Raw genomic sequence first — 18,989 nt, 5'->3', positions numbered from 1 at the left:
TTTGTCTTTTTATAGTGTTCCTGATTTCTTGGATGCTTTGTGTCAAGAACTTTTTAGATTTAACAGTTTCTTTTATTAATGTATTGATTTCTTAAATTATATTTTCTACACCTGAGATTTACTCCTCATTTTCTTGTATTCTGTCAGTGATGCTTATATTTGTTGTTCCTGTTCTCCTCAAGTTTTCCATCTCCAGGATTCCCTCAGTTTGTGTTCTCTTTATTGTTTCCATTTTCATGTCTCGAACCATTTTATTAATTTTCTTCACCTGTTTGTATTTTCCTATATTTCTTTAAGGAATTTATTTGTTTTCTCTTTAAAGGCCTCTATCATCGCCATAAGAATAGATTTAAGGTAATTTTCTTGTATTTCAACTGTGTTAGAATATTCAGGGCTTTTGTAGAAGGATCACTGGGTTCTGGCGGTGCCATATTGCCCAGGCTCTTGTTGATTGTGTTATTACCCTGATATTTAGCCATCTGGTTGTCCCTGGTGTTGGCTGGGTGTTTTTGGTGTCTACAGGCCTCCTCAGGAAGTCGTGTATAGCCCTGGGCCAGAGGCTGGGAGTTCCTGGTGTCTGACAGCCGTCCTCGGTAAGGCAGGTTGGGCCGTGGGTCAGAGGCTGGAACTATGTGTCCCTAGGGCCCTGGCAGACTGAATGATCCTGTGGTCTGGTCTGACAGGTCTCCTCTGGAAGGCAGGTAGAGCTGTGGGTCAGAAGCTGGACATTCCTGGTGTCCAGCAGCCTTCCTTGGTTCTTACCTTAATTTTTAATTACATTTGGTTACACATGACGTTTAAATTATTTATTTATTGTGTCCATGTGTATCATCACACATATGTGTGGTATTTGTTTATGGGAACATGTGCCGCAGTATTTGTAAAGAAGCTAGAGGAAAACTTTGTCAGTTTCTTTTTCCACTTTTTTTTTTCCGAGACAGGGGTTCTCTGTGTAGCCTTGACTGTCCTAGACTTACTTTGTAGACCAGGCTGGCCTCAAACTCACAGCGCTCTGCCTGCTCCCGCCTCCTGAGTGCTGGGATTAAAGGCGTGCGCCACCATGCCTGGCCCTCTCTTTCCACTTTTATGTCTCATTCAAACTCAGGATTCTGTGCTTACAGAACATGCACTTCTACCCACTGAGCCATCCTGTAGTCTTTTTTAAATAAAGAGTTTAGGTTTTTAGTATTTTAATGTAGATTTTTTGAATATACATTACTGAATTTATATCTTTACTAAATGTATTTAGATAAATAATAAATTTGTTGAAATGATTATTATTTGATATTGATTTATAATTTCAGTAATATCACTGGTTATTCCTTAAACTAGTTTATATACCCAAATAACCACACAGAGACACCAGGACCTATTTAATTAGCCTAAAGCACAATGTTGCACAATGATTAGTCCATTCTAAACCTCCAAGCTAGTGTAGTTTCCTCCCATTTAAATTTCCCATATTATATTTGATTTTTACTCATATCCTAGGTCTGGCTCATTCTTCCTGCTGCTTCCTGGTCCTCTCCATGTGCATCCCTCCTGTCCTTCCTGTTCTTTCTCCTCCTCTTACTGACCAGGATGTCCCACCCTATTCTTTGTTACTGCTCAGCTTTGGCTAGTTGGCTTTTATTCGCAATACAGAGAACAAATAGTGACGTGTTTACACAAACGACGCAGGAAATACTTAGAATAAACATCACAATGCAATGTACAGATTGAAACCAGATAGTGAGGTAGAGAAATCAGCATTTGAATGAACAAGTGTAAACTGCCGACTGTCCACAAGAACATTACTTAACAATTTTTTTTTTTGGTTTTGTTTTGTTTGCTTTATTTTTTATTTTTTTTTTGAGATAGAGTTTCTATGTGTAGCCTTGACTATCCCGGACTTGCTTTGTAGAGAAGACTGGCCTTGAACTCAGTGTTCTACCTGCCTTTGCCTCCCTAAGTGCTGAAAATAAAGGTGTGCACCATTATTCCCAACTAAATTTATTATTTTTATTCAATGTAATTAGTAATGTTTGCAGTGAAAGAGAAACACTTCATTTTCAGTCATCCTCACTATAATTACAACGTCTGAGTGAAAAAATTAATACAGAATAGGGCCATTTCTATTTCAAATTAGGCTAATTTTAGAAGAGTCAAAACAATATTTTAGAGCCAGCTGGGCGTGGTGGTGCACACCTGTAATCCTAGCACTCAGGAAAGCAGAGGCAAGCAGATCTCAGAGATCAAGGCCAGCTTGCTCTACAAAGCAAGTCCAGGACTGCCAAGACTACAGAGAAACCCCATCTCAAAAACAAACAAACAAACAAAACAAAAAAACCCCCAAAAACCAAAAACCAAAAAAAAAAAAAAACCAAAAAACAAAAAACAAAACCAAGAACAAAAACCCCCACCAAAAACCAACCAAACACAAAACAGCAACAAAACTTCAAACCTTTAGAGCTCTTAGTTTTACTGTTGCCTTTTCTGCATTCCTCTCATTATTTTGTTTTTTTTCTATTTCATTTTAGAGGCCTTAAAAATCAGTCATTCTTAATATAAGCATTCTGATTATCTAGTCTTTTAAAAAACATATACAAGAAACTAAATAAAGCTTATTTTATAATTAAATAATTTAATATCTAATAAGATTTATACGTGACCAACTATCAATTTCTATCTCCAACCATCGTGAACAAGTTATAACAGTTAGCTTTCATAAGACTAGAACTATACATCACCTTTTCAAATGAGTTATACATGTATAATACATTAAGTAAATGTCGAGCAAAATGATCTTAAATTTCAACCAACATACAATATACAGTTTTAAGTTTCTATCAATATACAATGTACAGTACATAAAACAAAAGTTAAATAAAATAGTCTTAAATTTCCATTGATCTACAGTACCAATGTAAAATATTTAAATACCAATATAAAATATTTAAAACTAATAGATTCAATAATCTACTTTTTATTCTATAAATCTATATCCTCCCTTATATCCTTCCCTTATTTCCTTCCCTTAGAGAATTACAGACCAATTTCTCTTATTAATAAAGATCAGTGGTTCTCAATCTGTGGGTTGCGACCCCTTTAGGTCATATATCATATATCATATATCCTGCATCTCAGATATTTACATTATGATTCATAACAGCAGCAAAATTATAGTTGTGAAGTAGCAATGAAATAATTTTATGATTCAGGGTCAACACAATATGAAAAAAATGTACTAAATGGCCACAGCATTAGAAAGGTTGAGAAACACTGACATAGATTCAAAAATTCTCAGTAAAATACTTGTAAACAGAATCCAAGAACTCATCAAAAAAAATCATCCATCATGATCAAGTAGGATTCATCTCAGAGATATAGGGATTGCTCAACATACATAAATTGGTAAATATAATCCACTATATAAACAAAGTGAAAGAAAAAAACCACATGATCATCTCATTAGATGCAGAAAAAGCCTTTGACACCAACATCCCTTCATGATAAAAGTCTTGGAGAGATTAGGGACACAAGGGACATACCTCAACATAATAAAGGCAGTTTACAGCAAGCCCATAGCCAACATCAGCTTAAATGGAGAGAAAAATCAAAGCAATTCCACTAAAATTAGGAACACAACAAGGTTGTCAGATAGTTTTTCAGGTGAGTTTGCATTGTTATTTGTGAAGCTCTTGATGGATTGCTCATCCATTTTCTTCACCTAAGTCCTTCCTGCTTCTGACAGCTCCAAACTAGCCTTCAAACCAGCACTGGGAAATGGGGACCACGTGATTGAACACATGATTCTATGGGAAACATCTTACATCTAACCCTAATACTTGGAACACTGAACATCTCTGTTTGTAGAAGAATAAAATATGACCCTATCTCACATTACATAAACCAACTTAAAATGAGTTAAAGTTAAATGTCAGACCCTTAAAGTATAAAACTTCCAGAAGAAAAACATTGTGGAAACATTTTATGACTTTGGTTGAGCAAGGAGTTTTTGGATCAGGTCTGAAATGCACAGGCAACAAAAGCGACTATCAATTAATGAAATGGAAATTTGTGAAATTGAAAAGCTGCTGACTGCAAAGCAAAGGGAAATAACAGAGTGAAGACATAACTAACAGAAGGGGGAATACTTGTAAACTATGTACGTGACAAAGAGCTATTATTAGGAATATAGAAGAACACACTAGCAAAGAAGCAAGCATTTTAAAACGGGGCAAAAGTTTCTTTTTCTTTTTCTCTTACTGTCTTTTAAAATTGTATTTCTTTATTACACATAAATAAAATAAACTACACACAGCAAGAAGAACCACAAAACAACCAGGAAATATATAAATGTTACATTCATAGTGTTTTGGCTATTTATATTTGGCAACCTTGAAGAAAACATCTTTCCTATTTTGGTGAGCCTAAAATTCTGAATGTAAATCAATATCTATCATATCTCATTTCTGTCAACTTAAAACATCTATCTCGACCTAAAAACATCTCAACCCCTAAACAACTAAGCTTAATTGTAAGACTAAACTATCTGGTCTTCAACCCCATCGGAGACTTGAGAAGGAATAAAACTAATTACCCGAGTAAACTGCAAGTGCAGGTTAGCAGCTTCCAAAATGAAAAAAATGACAGAGATAGTTTACTGCCTCAGCAGTCACACAAAACTCTCTATAATGGTGGAGCATCATCTTCAGCCTTCAGGTTCAATATATTTGACAGACATATTTGTGAGGCAGGAACTATTGAGGACCTGCCTACCCTGTTTTGGCAGAGTTGGCGGTGGAATTTGCCTGCATCCAAGCTTGCCTATTTTTAGGCAGAACTCTGTCAATGGTTGAAATGAGGACATTTTCCCCAGTGGCTGGTTTGCCACATTTGAAGCCATCTCCATAAGGAGGTTCTCTGATGTTCTTTGAGGTAGGCTGGGTGTTGCCAGGAGATAACCTGTCTTATTGTCAAAGAATCCTTAAAACAATAAAAAATCTCTAAATGCAATATTCTGTAGGATTCTGAGGTTTTTGAATACCTTATCTAACTATTTTGCCTTATCTGTATATAGAATTACACCTATCTGTTACACCTAGGATGTATATATTCTTGTGATAAAATAGACCAGTAATTGACATGACCATGATTTGATCAACTAACAGTAAAGTTTCAAGCAGACATTTCTCAAAGGAAACTAAAGTTGCCAGGCAAAGTAACATGTGAAAAATACCCAGTATCACTAGTCACCAAGGAAATACAAATAAAAATCATAGTGTGTTGTCATACCCCTGTTAGAATAACTGTTATTAAAAAGTAAATATAAGCGGACAGGTCTGTTCAGTATTTCACCAAGGAGTCCTCAACCTTTAGATGCTCTGAGCTTTGTGCTGGTGGAGCTGCTGTTTGTATTTCTTGTTTCTTCCAGTGTTTTGAGGCAGGAGACTGTAAGTGCTGTTCTCACACATACTTAGTGATGCACTTGATCTAACAAGGCCTACGTATTAGAGGTTGTCCAAGGACTATAAACAATTCTTGAAACAAGAGCAGTATTTCCCAAAATGAAATATTCAATTGTGTTTTGTTATTTAAGTTGTAATTTGGCGTGACTTGTGATTATGGTGGCAGAGGTAAAAAAAGAAATAAAATTAGCCTTCAAGTACTTACTATCATCATTGTTAGATAAATACAGTTCAAAACTCCAAGGAAATACCTTGTTACTTCAATTAGAAGATATTATAAACAGACCAAAAGTAACGAATGCTGGTAATGTTGTGGAAAAAAGCAACGTCTATATACTCTTGGTAGGAATATAAATTAGAACAGCTATTATGCAGAACAGTTTGGAGATTCCCCAGAATGCTATAAAATTAGAATTACCATATGATTCAGTTATTCCTGTATCTGGTAGCTGTCCAGAGAAGATGAAGTCAGTGTAACAAAGAGGTACATGCACGTACACATTTATTGTGGCACTATTCATAGTGGCTAAACTAAGTATTCAACCTGGATGCCCACCAGAGTATTATTAAAATGTAAATAAGATCAGAGTCCTGTCATTGGCAATACAATGAATGGAGCTAGAGGACATTGTGTTTCATGAAATAATCTAGACACAGAAAGACAGTTACTGTCAATTCTTTCTCATATTTAGAAGTTCAAAAAGTTAACCTGAAAATTAAAGTTATTGCTAGGGACAAGTATACATTGGGGTAAAGTTGGAAAAGACATTAGAGTTTATCACTGCACACCAAATATAATTGTACAGAAATAGTACACTCTGACTCAGTAATATTACAATTAATTCATGATAAGAAAGAGAAAATGTGATACCCAAAGTTCAGTGAGATCAATGCTCATGACCCTCAGAGTGGTTGCAACTGAGGGTTTCTTTGTGTAGACCAGGCTGGCGTTGAACTCAGAGACCCACCTTCCTCTGCTTCCTGAGAGCTGGGATTAAAGGTGTGCAGCACAACTGCCTTGCTCATAACACATTTTTGAAGCTACATAGATTGGTACTTGCCAGGAAAGATGGCTTGGGAAAAGGGTTGACTGCAAGGGAACATGCTATTTTACATTTTCCTCATGTGGTATTAATAATGAACACATTTAAAGGACTACCTAGCATTTGATGTTACCAATATTCCGGATTTAGGTGATTCTGTGTGTAGTTGTATCATTAATTTGCAATTCTCAAATCAGTTAATGATGATGACTGTCTTTTTTATTCCATCTACCTACCTACCTACTACCTACCTGTCTGTCTGTCTGTATTCTTTAGTAAGATGTCTAGTTTTATCTTTTATCTATCTTTAAATTTGGTTTCCTCCCTTTCCCTCCATTCTACTCTCTTCATTTAATCTTCCTTCTTTACACCTTTTCTCCTTTCTTTTCCCACACTTTGACTAGCTGTTTATTTTCTTCCTGTTGAATTGTATGATATATATATATATATATTTATTTATTTGAGGTACTGCTATTTTTACCAGATATGTTCCCTGTAAAGGTTTTCTCCTACTCAGTAGACATTGTCTTTGATAGGGCAGAAACTTTAAATTTTTATGTAGTCTAGCTTATCAGTTATTTAATGAATCATGTTTTTGGTTTTGCATCTAAAGAGTTATTATTATACCTAATATTATAGGAGTTTTCTCCATCTTCTGAGAGTTTATAGTTGGCACTTTACATTTGGGTATATGGTCCATTTGAGTTAATTTTTGTTAGAGGTAGAAGGCCTGTCTGTCAGTCTGTCTCTCTGTTTCTGTTTCTCTGTTCGTCTGTCTATATATCCATAGAATATATAGATACATAGATTATATAGTCTTCTCTCATACAATACATCTCTTGGCCACAGCTTCCTCTCTCTCAAGTACTTCCCCTACCTTCCCACCCCCCCGTCCACTCCCAGAAAACAACAAGCCTCCCAGGGGTATCAACCAAACATGAAACAACAAGATACAGTAAGACTGGCCATAAACCTCACATTAAGGCTGAGTGAGGCAACATAGGAGGGAAAGGATCCCAGAGCAGGCAAAAGAGTCAGAGACAACTCAATCCCATTATCAAAAGTCCCCACCAAAACACCAAGCCAACATCCACAACATATATGCAGAGGACCTAGCACAGATACATGCAGGCTCCTCAATTGTCTCTTCAGTCTCTGTGAGTCTCCAAGAACTCAACTTAGTTGATTCTGTGGGTTGTTCTCTCCCGATGTCTTTGAACCCTCTGGCTCCCACAATTCTTCCTCTCTGTTGATGACTGGACTAGGCACCAATCTATGAGTAGAGTAGAACATCATTAGGAAGCCTTTTCTGATTTTTTTCTCTAGTTGTGTTTGATTCTATCCTAGGTCTCTGGCTATCTAGCCTACTGTTTTTGGTCATCCAGGCAGTGTCTGGAATGGACTCCCTCTTCTGTCATGAGCCTCAAATTAGACCACTCATTGGTTGGTCACTCCCATATGTTCTTTGTCACCATTGCCCCAGCATATCTTGCAAGCAGGACAGGTCAAAGGGTTTGTGGTTGTGTTGGTGTCCCAGTACTACCACTGGAAGTCTTGCCTGGTAACAGAAGATGGACAATGATTCAGCCTCTATATCCTCTATTACTAAGAGCCCTTGCTAGGGTCACCTTTGTGGATTCCTAGGAGTTTCTACTGCACGAGGTCTCCACACCGCCCCCAATGCCCTCCAATTTCAGTCATCTCTCCCCATACTCTCTCCCTTCATCCCTCCTCTCACACCTGATCCTTCCTGTTCCCAGCCCCATCTTCCCCTACTCCACTTGCAAAAAATATCCTATTTTCCTTTCCCAGGGAGATCCATGCATTCCCCTAGAGCCCTCCTTGTTACTTAGTCTCTCTGGGTCTGTGGGTTGTAGCATGATTATTCTGTACTTTATAGCTAATGTCCACTTCTAAGTGAGTACATACGATGCTTGTCTTTCTGGGGCTGGGTTACCTCAATTATTATTATTTTTTTCTAGTTTTATCCTTTCCCACTGAGGCCATACAAGGAAGCCCAGCTAGGGGAAAGGGATCCAGAGACAGGCAACAGAGGGAGAGACAGTCCCTGCTCCAATTGTTAGGGGACGGACCCACATGATAACCAAGCTGCACATCTGTTACATATGTGTAGGGGGCCTAGGCACAGCCCATGAATGCTCTTTGGTTGGTGGTTCAGTCTCTGTGAGACCCAATGGGCCCAGGTTAGTTTACTCTGAAGGTCTTCTTGTGGAGTCCCTTGACCTCTCCAGTTCCCTTTATTCTTCCTCCTGCTCTTCCACAGTACTCCCCACGCTCAGCCTCTTGTTTGGCTGTGGTCTCTCCATCTGTATCCATCAGCTGCTAGATAAAGCCTCTCAGAAGACAGTTATGCTAGATTACTGTCTGCAAGCATAGCAGAGCATCATTAATAGTGTCACAGGGGTTGGCTCTCTCTCATGGGGTGGGTCTCGAGTTGGGCCATTGTTTGGCCATTCCCTTAATCTCAGCTTCATCTTTATCCCTGCATATCTTATAGGCAGGGCAAATTTGTGGGTGGGTTGGTGTCTCTCTCCCTCCACTGGCTACAGGAGGTGGCCACTTCAGGCTCCATATCCCCCATTGCCAAGTGTCTCAGTTAGGGTGACCCCCATAGACTTCTGGGAGCCTCCCTTGTCCCAAGTCTCAGGATCATTTCAGAGATGAGCCTCCACTGACTTCAGTTCTCTCTCCCAACACTCTTCCAGCCCTGCTTTCTCCACATCTGATCCCCTCCGCCTCCATTCCCCTCCCAACCCTGTTTTCCATCCAATTCCTTCCTTCTATCCACGTCTGATGTCTATTTTATGTCCCCTTCTGTGTTTCAAACATCCTTCCTTGGACTCTGCTTGATACTTAGCTTCTTTGGGTCTACGGATTGTAGCATGGTTATCTTATACTTTATGGCTGATACCCACTTAAAAGTAAGCACATACATGAGTGTCTTTCTGGGTCAGGGCTACCTCACTCAGGATGATATTTTCTAGTTCCATCCATTTGCCTGCAGATTTCATGATGTCCTTCTTACTAATAGCTGAGTAGGATTCCGCTCTGTAAATGTAACACATTTTCTTTATCCATTCTTTGGTTGAGGGATCTCTAGGTTATATCCAGCTTCTGGCTATTATGAGTAAAGCTGCTGTGAACATAGTTGAGCAAGTATCCTTGTTGTATGGTAGAGCATCTTTTGGATTTATGCCCAGGAATGGTATAGCTAGGTCTTGAGGTAGAACTATTTCCAGTTTTCTGAGAAAGTGCTAGTTTGATTTCCACGGTGGTTGTGCATGCTTGCACTCCCACCAGCAATGGAGGAGGGCTTTGAACATTTCTTTAAATGTTTCTTAGCCATTTGAGATTCCTCTGTTGAGAATTCTGTTTAGATTTCTACCCTATTTTTAAAATTGGGTTATTTGGTTTGTTGATGCCTAGTTTCTTGAATTCTTTATATATTTTTGATATTAGCCCTCTGTCAGATGTGGAGAAGGTGAAAAATCTTTTCTAATTCTGTAATTTTGTAGGCTGTCATTTGTCCTGTTGATATTGTCCTTTGCCTTACAGAAGCTTTTCATTTTCATGGAGTCCCGTTTATTAATCTTAGTGCCTGTGCTATTGGTGTTCTGTTCAGGAAGTTGTCTCCTGTGTCAGTGCATTGAAGGCCATCCCCACTTTTTCTTCTATCAGGTTCAGGGTATCCTGCTTTACATTGAGGTCTTTGATTTACTTGGACTTGAGTTTTGTGTAGGGTGATAGATATGGATATATTTGCATTTTTCTACATGTGGACATTGTTAGACCAGCACCATTTGTGGAAGATGCTTTTTTCCCCATTGTGTATTTCTGGCTTTATATAAAAATAATCAAATATAGATATAAGACTGGGTCTTTTATTTGATTCCATTGACCAACCTACCATGTGCTATCACTATTTCTCTGTAGTGCAGCTTGAAATCAGGGATCATGATACCTCTGGAAATCCTTTTACTGTATAGGTTTGGTTTTGGTTTATTTATATATATTTTTTCCCAAGATAGTTTTTTTCTGTGTAGTCTTGGCTGTCCTTTGTAGACCAGGCTGACCTTGAACTTAAAATGATCCACCTGCTTCTGCCTCCCTGAGTGCTGGGATTAAAGGTGTGTGCTGCCATGCCCATTATAGGTTTGTTTTACCATCCTGGGTTTTTTGTTTTTCCTTATGAAGTTTAGTGTTTTTTCAAGGTCTGCAAAAATTGTGTTGGAATTTCAATGGGGATTACATTGGATCTGTAGATTGCTTTTAGTAAAATGGCCATTTGTACTATATTAATCCTACCAATCCGTGAGCATAGGAGATGTTTTCATGTTCTGATAGCTTCTTTAATTTTTTTCTCTAAAGACTTGAAGTTATTGTCATACAGGTCTTTCATTTGCTTACTTAGAGTTGTACCAAGATATTTTATGTTATTTGTGGCTCTGGTGAAGTGTGTTGTTTCCCTCATTTCATTTGTTATTCGTATATGGGAGGGCTACTGATTGTTTTTTAAAGTTAATCTTGTGTCCAGCCATTTCCCTGGAGGTGTTTATCAGCTGTAGCGGTTCCCTGATAGAATTTTTGGTGTCACTTATGAATACTATCATATCATTCCCTTGATCTCCTTAAATTGTCTTATTGCTCCAGCTAGAACTTCAGGTACTATATTGGATAGATATGGAGAAAGTAGACATCCTTGTCTTGTTCCTGATTTAAGTGGCCTTGCTTTGAGTTTCTCTCCATTTAATTTGATGTTGGCTATAGGCTTGCTGTAAATTGCCTTTATTATGTTTAGGTGTGCTCTTTGTAGCCCTACTCTCTCCAAGACTTTTATCATGAAGAGGTGTTGGGTTTTGTCAAAAGCTTCTTTGGCATTTAATGAAATAATCATATGGATGTTTTTCTTTTGGTTTGTTTATATGGTGGGTTCTATGGGTAGATCTATGGGTAGATCTTCCTATGTTGAACCACCCCTGAATCTCTGGGAAGAAGACCACGTGGTCATGGTGGATGATCTTTTTGATGTGTTCTTGGATTTGGCTTGCATGTGTTTTATTGGGTATTTTTGCACTAATGATCATAAGGGAAATTGGTCTGAAATTCTCTCTTTGTTGATTAATTGTGTTTGGGTAACAGGGTGACTGTGGCCTCACAAAATGAATTTGGCAATGTTCTTTCTGTTTCTATTCTTTGGAATAATTTTAGGACTATTGGTGTTAGCTCTTCTTTGGAAGTCTGGTAGAATTTTGAGCTAAAACCATCTGCTCCTGGGTGTTTTTTTGGGGGGGGGCAGGGTGTAGGGGGGCAGGGAAAGATTTTTAGTGACTGCTTTTACTTTTTTTTTTTTTTAAAGGAGTTATAGGTCTATTTAAATTGTTGATCTGAACTTGATTTAACTTTGGAAAGTGGTATCTATCAAGAACATTGTCCATTTCTTTTATATTTTCCAATTTTGTGGAGTACAGATTTTTGAAGTAAAACCTAATAATTCTTTGGATTTCCTCAGTGTCTGTTGTTATGTCCCCATTTTTGTTTCTGGTTTTTCTTGATTTAGATATTCTCTCCTGCCTTTTAGTTTGTTTGGAAAATGGTTTGTCAGTCTTGTTGATTTTTCTCAAAGAACCAACTCTTTGTTTCATCGATTCTTTGAATTGTTCTCTTTGCTTCTATCTTATTGATTTCAGCCCTCATTTTGATTATTTCCTGTCATCTAGTACTCGTTGGGTGTGTTTGCTTCTTTTTGTTCTAGAGCTTTCAGGTGCGCTGTTAAGTTGCTAGTAAGAGATCTCTCCAATTTCTCTTTTTCACTTAGTGCTGTGAGCTTTCCTCTTAGCACTGCTTTTACTGTGTCCCGTAAGTTTGGGTCACAGTATTATATATACAATACTCTGCCTGCATGTACACTTCAGGCCAGAAGAGGGCATCAGATCACATTATCGATGGTTGTGAGCCACCATGTGGTTGCTGGGAATTGAACTCATGACCTCTGGAAGAGCACGCAGTGTTCTTAACCTCTGAGCCATATCTCCAGCCCTGGATCCTGTTTTCCCATCCATTCTTTTAGCCTGTGACCTTTTGTTGTTGTTGTTGTTGTGTTGAGGAATTGAGTCCATTGACGTTGAGAAATATCACTGACCAACGATTGTTAATTCCTGTTATTTTGTTGTTGTTGGTTGTGGTGTGTGTTTGTGTGTATGTTTGTGTGTGCACGTGCGTGTGCATTCACTTGCTTCCCTTTTTTGTTTTTCTGGTGTAAGAGTATATATTTCTTGTGTTTTCTTTGGTGTAGTTAACTTCCATGGGTTAGAGTTTTCTTCTTACTACCTTCTGTAGGTCGGCATTTGTAAATAGATATTGTTTAAAGTTGATTTTGTCATGGAATATTTTGTTTTCTCCATCTATGGTGATTGAAAATTTCCTTATATAGTGCTGGTATCTGTAGTCTCTTAGAGTCTACCCAGCATCTATTCAGGGCCTTCTGGTTTATAGAGTCAAATTAATTCTAATATATCTGTGTTTCTTTATATGTTACTTTCTGTTTTCCCTTTGCAATTTTTAATATTCTTTAATAGGCTTTATATTTTAATATTCTTTCTTTGTTCTATATACTTAGTGTTTTGATTATTATGTGGAGAGGGACTTTCTCTTCTGGTCCAATCTATTTGATAGTTTTGTGCTTCTTGCCCCTTATTATAGGTACCTCTTTCTTTCAGTTAGTAACCTTTTTCTATGATTTTGTTGAAAATATTTTCTGTGCCTTTGATCTGAGATTATTCTCTTTCTTCTATTCTCATTCTTTTCATGGTATTCCAGATTTTCTGTTTTGTGTCAGTAATTTTTTAATATTTAACATTTTCTTTCATGGGCATATCTATTCGTCTATTGTATCTTCAACAGTTGAGATTCTCAAGTGTTGGTAAAGCCTGTCTTTGTAGTTCCTGTTTACTTACCTAGATTTTCTATTTTCGGCTTTCTTTCAATTTGTTCTTTTTTAAAATTGGGTTCTCTGTCTCCCCCTCCCACTCTCCCTCACCATTCCCCTTCCCCTCTCCCTCCTACTCCCCCTCTCCCTTCCACTTTTCCCCTCCCTTCCCTCTCCCTTTCTTTTTTCCTTTTCCTTTTTCTTTGAGATAATGATTTTCTGTGGTGTAGCCCTGGCTATTCTGGAACTCACTCTGTAGACCAGAATGATCTTGAATTCAGAGATCTGACTGCTTTTACCTTCCAAGTGCTGAGATTAAAGGTGGGCACTACCATCCTCTGACAATTACTTTTATTTCTGTTTTCAGGTCTTGAACACCTTTATTCTTTTTCTTCAACTCTTTTTTTTTTCTTGTTGGTTATATTTGCTTTTTCAAAAAGATTTTTCTATTTCTTCCAACTTTTTGTTTGTCTTTCCTTGATTTCTTAACCACTGAAGCCATCTCTCCTTGATGTATTTTTGGATTCATTCATTTCTTCTTTATGGACTTATCTTCTTCATAACACTGGTTTTAAGGTGTCTTTTTTGTGGTTCAGCTCTGTTGGTATATTCGGGGGTTGCTATAGGAAGATAGCTGGGCTCTGGTAGTGGCATATTGATTTGGCTGTTGTTGATTGTGTTCTCATGATGACCTGGAGGCATCTGAGTTTGGGGTGATTATAGGTCTTGGTGATGTCAGTTTGTCTTTGTTATATGGGTATTTTTTTCTTGATTTCTGTTTCCCTTCTGGTGTTCTGGCAGCTGTGGCTTTTGGTTGAGCCTGGGATCTCCACCAGAGTTGGACTCTTGGTGGTTGGCATGGTCTCTGATGAAGCATGAGGTCTCTGCCTGAGTTGGGGGCTAGGACACAGTGATGAGAGGAGGGTTGGATTAGGGTTCTAGTGGAGGGGCACCAATAGAGTTGGAGAGGTGCCAGCTTGTCTACTTAGACTTCTGATAGCTGATGTGGCTTCTGATTAAAAAGTAGGGGGTCTCTGCCTGAGTTGGGGTCTGGGATACATATACAATGTATGTATTTTGCAAGTTGATGCCAGTTGTTTAACAGCATTTGCTGAAGACATCTTATATTGTGTTGCCGTTGTTACTTTGTCAGGAGTCAGTTGAATTATGTATGTCTGCTGATGGATGTTATCTGTAGTTTTGTATTGGTTGCCTATTTTTTTCTCAGTGGTCCACAGTTTTGAATGCTGTAGCTTTGGAGCTTTTTCATGGCGCGCATATATATATATATTTTCAAGGTTTTTAGAGGCCCTCCTTCTGCCATGTGGTGTCTCTTAATATATTCATGTTATGTATAGTAAAATTATAATTTAAAATGTTAAACGAAGAACTTCAGGCTCTGCTTGTGAAAGTAGTTATTGGAATTTATTGTAGCTATTGTTACTAAAAGAAGCAGAATTTCCATTCTTTTGTAGTCTGTTGTTTTCTTGTGAGAAAATTATGTTTCTTCTTTCTTTCATAGCAGTGTCATGAGATTTGAAGATGAGTACATGGAAAAATTCCTAGCCAAGGGCAGTGGCACAAACATTTAATCTCAGCATTCTGGGAGGCAGAGGCAGGTGGATCTCTGAGTTCGAGGCCAGCCTAATCTACAAAGTCCAGGACAGCCAAGCTACACATAGAAACCCTGTCTTGAAAAAAAAAAAAAAGAAGCAGAAAAGAAAAAAAAAAATCCCTCAATTCCAATATTTAGAATTAATAACAAAATTTCTCGGTTAACATTAGCTGTTATACTCCATTTTATTTTTCTTTTGTAAGTGCTTTTCTTGGTTTATATTTTTACATGCTGTTTCCTCTCAAACACAAGTGAACAATAGCAAAGCTCTGAAAATAATAGATTAGTACTGAGAAACATTGCTAATAAGATTTCCCTTGCTTCTTTTATTATACTTCTCTTGTGTAGTTGGAAATTTTGTTAGCATTGCTGTATATGAATGCAGAAAGGAAAAGGGTTGATCTGTCTGCAGGAGTAGGGATATGGACATTATCAACTTAGCAGAAACAATAACAACAAAACAAACAAGGGAATAATATAGAATGCTGCATCGGAGAGTGAATGAATCAGGAAATACAGTCTGAACTGTACTTCCTATCTGCCATACAAAACAAAATTAAATAAAAATAAAAGCCTGAGACCTGGTGGCACTCAGAGGAAGGACAGCAGGTAGCCAAGAAGAGACTTGATACCCTATGAGAATATACAGGGGGAGATAATCCCCCTCAGGAACAGTCATAGGGGAGGGGAATAATGGGAAAATGGCGGGGGTGGGGGGGAGGAATGGGAGGACACAAGGGATGGGATAAACATTGAGATGTAACAAGAATAAATTAATAAAAAAAGAAAAAAAATTAAATCACTGACATTTGGCAGAGACAGCTAGCTAAATTTTAGCCTTAAGTGTCACTCAAGATTCAATTCTCTGGCCTAGGTCTCTTTTGCTAATAAAGATATAATTCTCTGAGTGTAAAAAATAAATAAATAAATAAATAAATAAATAAATAAATAAATAAATAAAAGCCTGTTTCTTCAGGAGTAACCTGCTAGCACCCTTGTAGATCCTAATGAAGCCAAAATATATTAAAGAAAATCTCATATGCATCTGCTGTTACAAAACTGCTATTATGTCTCTTACAGAATAGCAATAACATTATTTTAATATCTTTTTAGGTTGGTACAGAGGAGTTTCAACAAAGAAGCCTAATGTAAAGGTAATGGAAAGTTCACTCTTGTGTTCCTTCACGTGCAGGATCTGCATTGTATGTCATTGTAACAGTCAAGAACAACAGTCTCTACTTGACGGCCAGCCCTTTATAGCAGCTGCAGTCACCTTTCTGACAGAACTGTGAAAGTCTCAGAATGTTCAGGCAATATTAACATGATTTTCAGAAATTACAGAAAATGCAAATGTGGCCATAGTTACATGCTTGTCATGAAGAAGCCTATTGATACTGTTAAGTGATTTTTCTTTAAGATTTGACAAAAACTAAATTGATTTATTTATAGTTTTAGTGTTACAGAACTGTATGTCTAGTTAGATGAATTTACTGCTAAGATACAAAGTGGGAAAAATGAAAATAATGCCCAACTAGGTATTCATTTGTTGATAATAAGATTGCATGGAATACTGATGTCATATAATAGTTTCATATTTTCAGTCTGGCATAATTAGTAGCAACTTAATAGAATATATTTTAATTAGTAGCTGTAAATAGAAACATTGTTTTACAAATCCATTTTATAACATTTTTTTTGCTTACTCTAATTTTCCAGTGCAGTGCTGGGGATTTGAATGACAGGGTGTTGCACATGCTAGACAAGTGTAGTACCACTGACTGAGACCCCTGTCCCTACTTACTCCTTCATAATTAATATTGTTCACATTTCCTATCTTTTGGTAGCCTAATATTGAAAGCATCATTCTTTTTCTTATATTGAAAACTATATATACATTATATTATCATTATTTTCATTAAAATGTATTAAGAGATTTAGGCATTAGTTTGCCAGTGGAAGCCTGCATTTTACTACTTTTAAAGGTAATTCCTAGAAGGAAAATAGTACCTTCAAATTTTAATACAGCACTGCTAGACCCTTTCTTTGTTGGCATGACGTTTTGTTCTGGGCAGTTATTTGCTATAAGAAACCATCTTGTATGATGTAAGCTGTTTAGTATAACATGTGGCCTCTATCCACAAGAAGCCCTATTATTCCCTTCTCTTCTGCCTGTTTCCCCCCATGTTGAAAGACTGAAAAAGGATGCAAAACGTTACTAATGTTATGGGGCCGAACTTGAGAACTTACCTTTCAAAGGTAGTTTTCTCCATGTATTTTCTAAACTTGCAACACTATAGGTTTTATTTTCTTTCAACAATGTTTATATGAGAATAGGTAATTCTACATTTGTTTTTAAGAATCTTGATTAACTTGTGACATAGTTTGAAGTTAGATAAATGTGAATCTTAAATATTAATGGAAAGTAATAATTAGTGATGTTACACACTTTTTATTTGTGCTTAGTATCTGTGGATTTTACAACTCCTTTCCTTGCTTCCAGTACTAGTGCTTGTGGTTACTGTTCAGACTGTGAATAATGCTACCTTTAAAATGTTAAAAATACTTTTTTTTTCTGGGTGCATGTGTATGGAAGCCAGATGACAATGTTGGGTTTATTTCTTAAGTGCTGTCCAGCTTTTAGTTTTTGAGACAGTGTCTCTCACTGGCCAGGGATTCTCCAAGTAGGTGAGCTGGCTGGCAAGAGAACCCCAAGAAACCATGTGGCCTCTACAGCTCTGAGAGTACAAGTGTGCTGTTGTGTCCAGATGTTTTTATGTGTGTTCTGATGATCAAACTCAGGTCCTCATATCTGCAAGGCAAGCACTTTATTCCTAATGAACTTTCTCCCCAGCCCTAAACATATTATTTTCATTATCTGTTGATTGACAATAAAGTACTTCAAAATATCACAAATTAAGTAACTCGACTGAGTGAACTCACCCACTCATTTATTTTGATTCTTTGAGTTTATCTGTAGCTATAGTTGTCTGCAGTCCTACCTGGCCATCTTGGCAGATGGCTGCCTTCTTCATTATTTCTTCTTCAATAAGATATTGAAACCATACATTGTGCATTAATTCAGAAATAACACATAAAACAGTTAATTCAATGACTACTTTCTTCACTCTGATAACAAAATACTACTAGTAGAATCATGATAGAAAGGTGGCATAGACCTTAAGCATCACGATAAATGAATTACAGCCTTCCGTTCTTTTTAACAGTTCTTACTAACTCCTATTTTAGCTTTTGGCAATTTGGTCATGATTTAAAACATAATGTACTGGAGAGATGCCTCAGAGGTTAAGAGCACTGGCTGCTCTTCCAGAGGTCCTGAGTTCAATTCCCAGCAACTACACAGTGGCTCATAACCATCTATGATATGATCTAATGCCTTTTTCTGGTGTGTAGGCAGAGCACTCTATAAATAATAAATAAATAAATAAATAAATTTAAAATAAAATTTAAAAATAAATCTATTAAAAAACATAATGTACAAATAGAAACTTCCAGGACCACTGAACTATGGTAATTAGGCTACATGGTCTTTAGGTGTGCTTTCTTCTAGCTTCTTAACTGATTTCTCCAGAAAGGTAACTAATATTTATTTTAGAATGAAACAAAATTGTATACCTGTTTCTAAATTCTTTTTTATGATATAGTTACTTGGATTTTGTGAGAGAGTCATTTTGTGGTTAGTCTTTGAAACATTTGATAGCCAATTAAATTGGAAAGTTACATTAAGCAATGTTAGAAAAATCTTTGTGACCAATTAGATTTCATTATTTTTATGCAAATATGGTAGTTCGGTGACTGTATAGTTTGGTAATACCAACTTTCTTCTAGAACTTTGATGGCTATAGCATTTACTTGTACTAGATATTCATGTCTTAAGTTTGTATTGGCATTCCTTTTCAACACTACTAAAAGAGTTC

The 18,989-nt window shown here is 37.1% G+C and overlaps 1 protein-coding gene across 1 annotated transcript in view; it reads left to right on the top strand.

Annotated features, from left to right (window-relative positions):
• The window catches only part of Dock3 (dedicator of cytokinesis 3), a 328,616-nt gene that overhangs the window by 51,051 nt on the left and 258,576 nt on the right, over positions 1-18,989 (top strand). The window contains exon 3 of the mRNA XM_051140503.1: positions 16,168-16,208. Coding sequence (XP_050996460.1) covers positions 16,168-16,208 — 41 coding nt within the window. The remainder of the gene's footprint in view (positions 1-16,167; positions 16,209-18,989) is intronic.

The sequence above is a fragment of the Acomys russatus genome, chromosome 32 (assembly GCF_903995435.1).
Source record: "Acomys russatus chromosome 32, mAcoRus1.1, whole genome shotgun sequence".
Taxonomy (NCBI): domain Eukaryota; kingdom Metazoa; phylum Chordata; class Mammalia; order Rodentia; family Muridae; genus Acomys; species Acomys russatus.
This window is presented reverse-complemented; position numbering and strand designations above follow the sequence as displayed.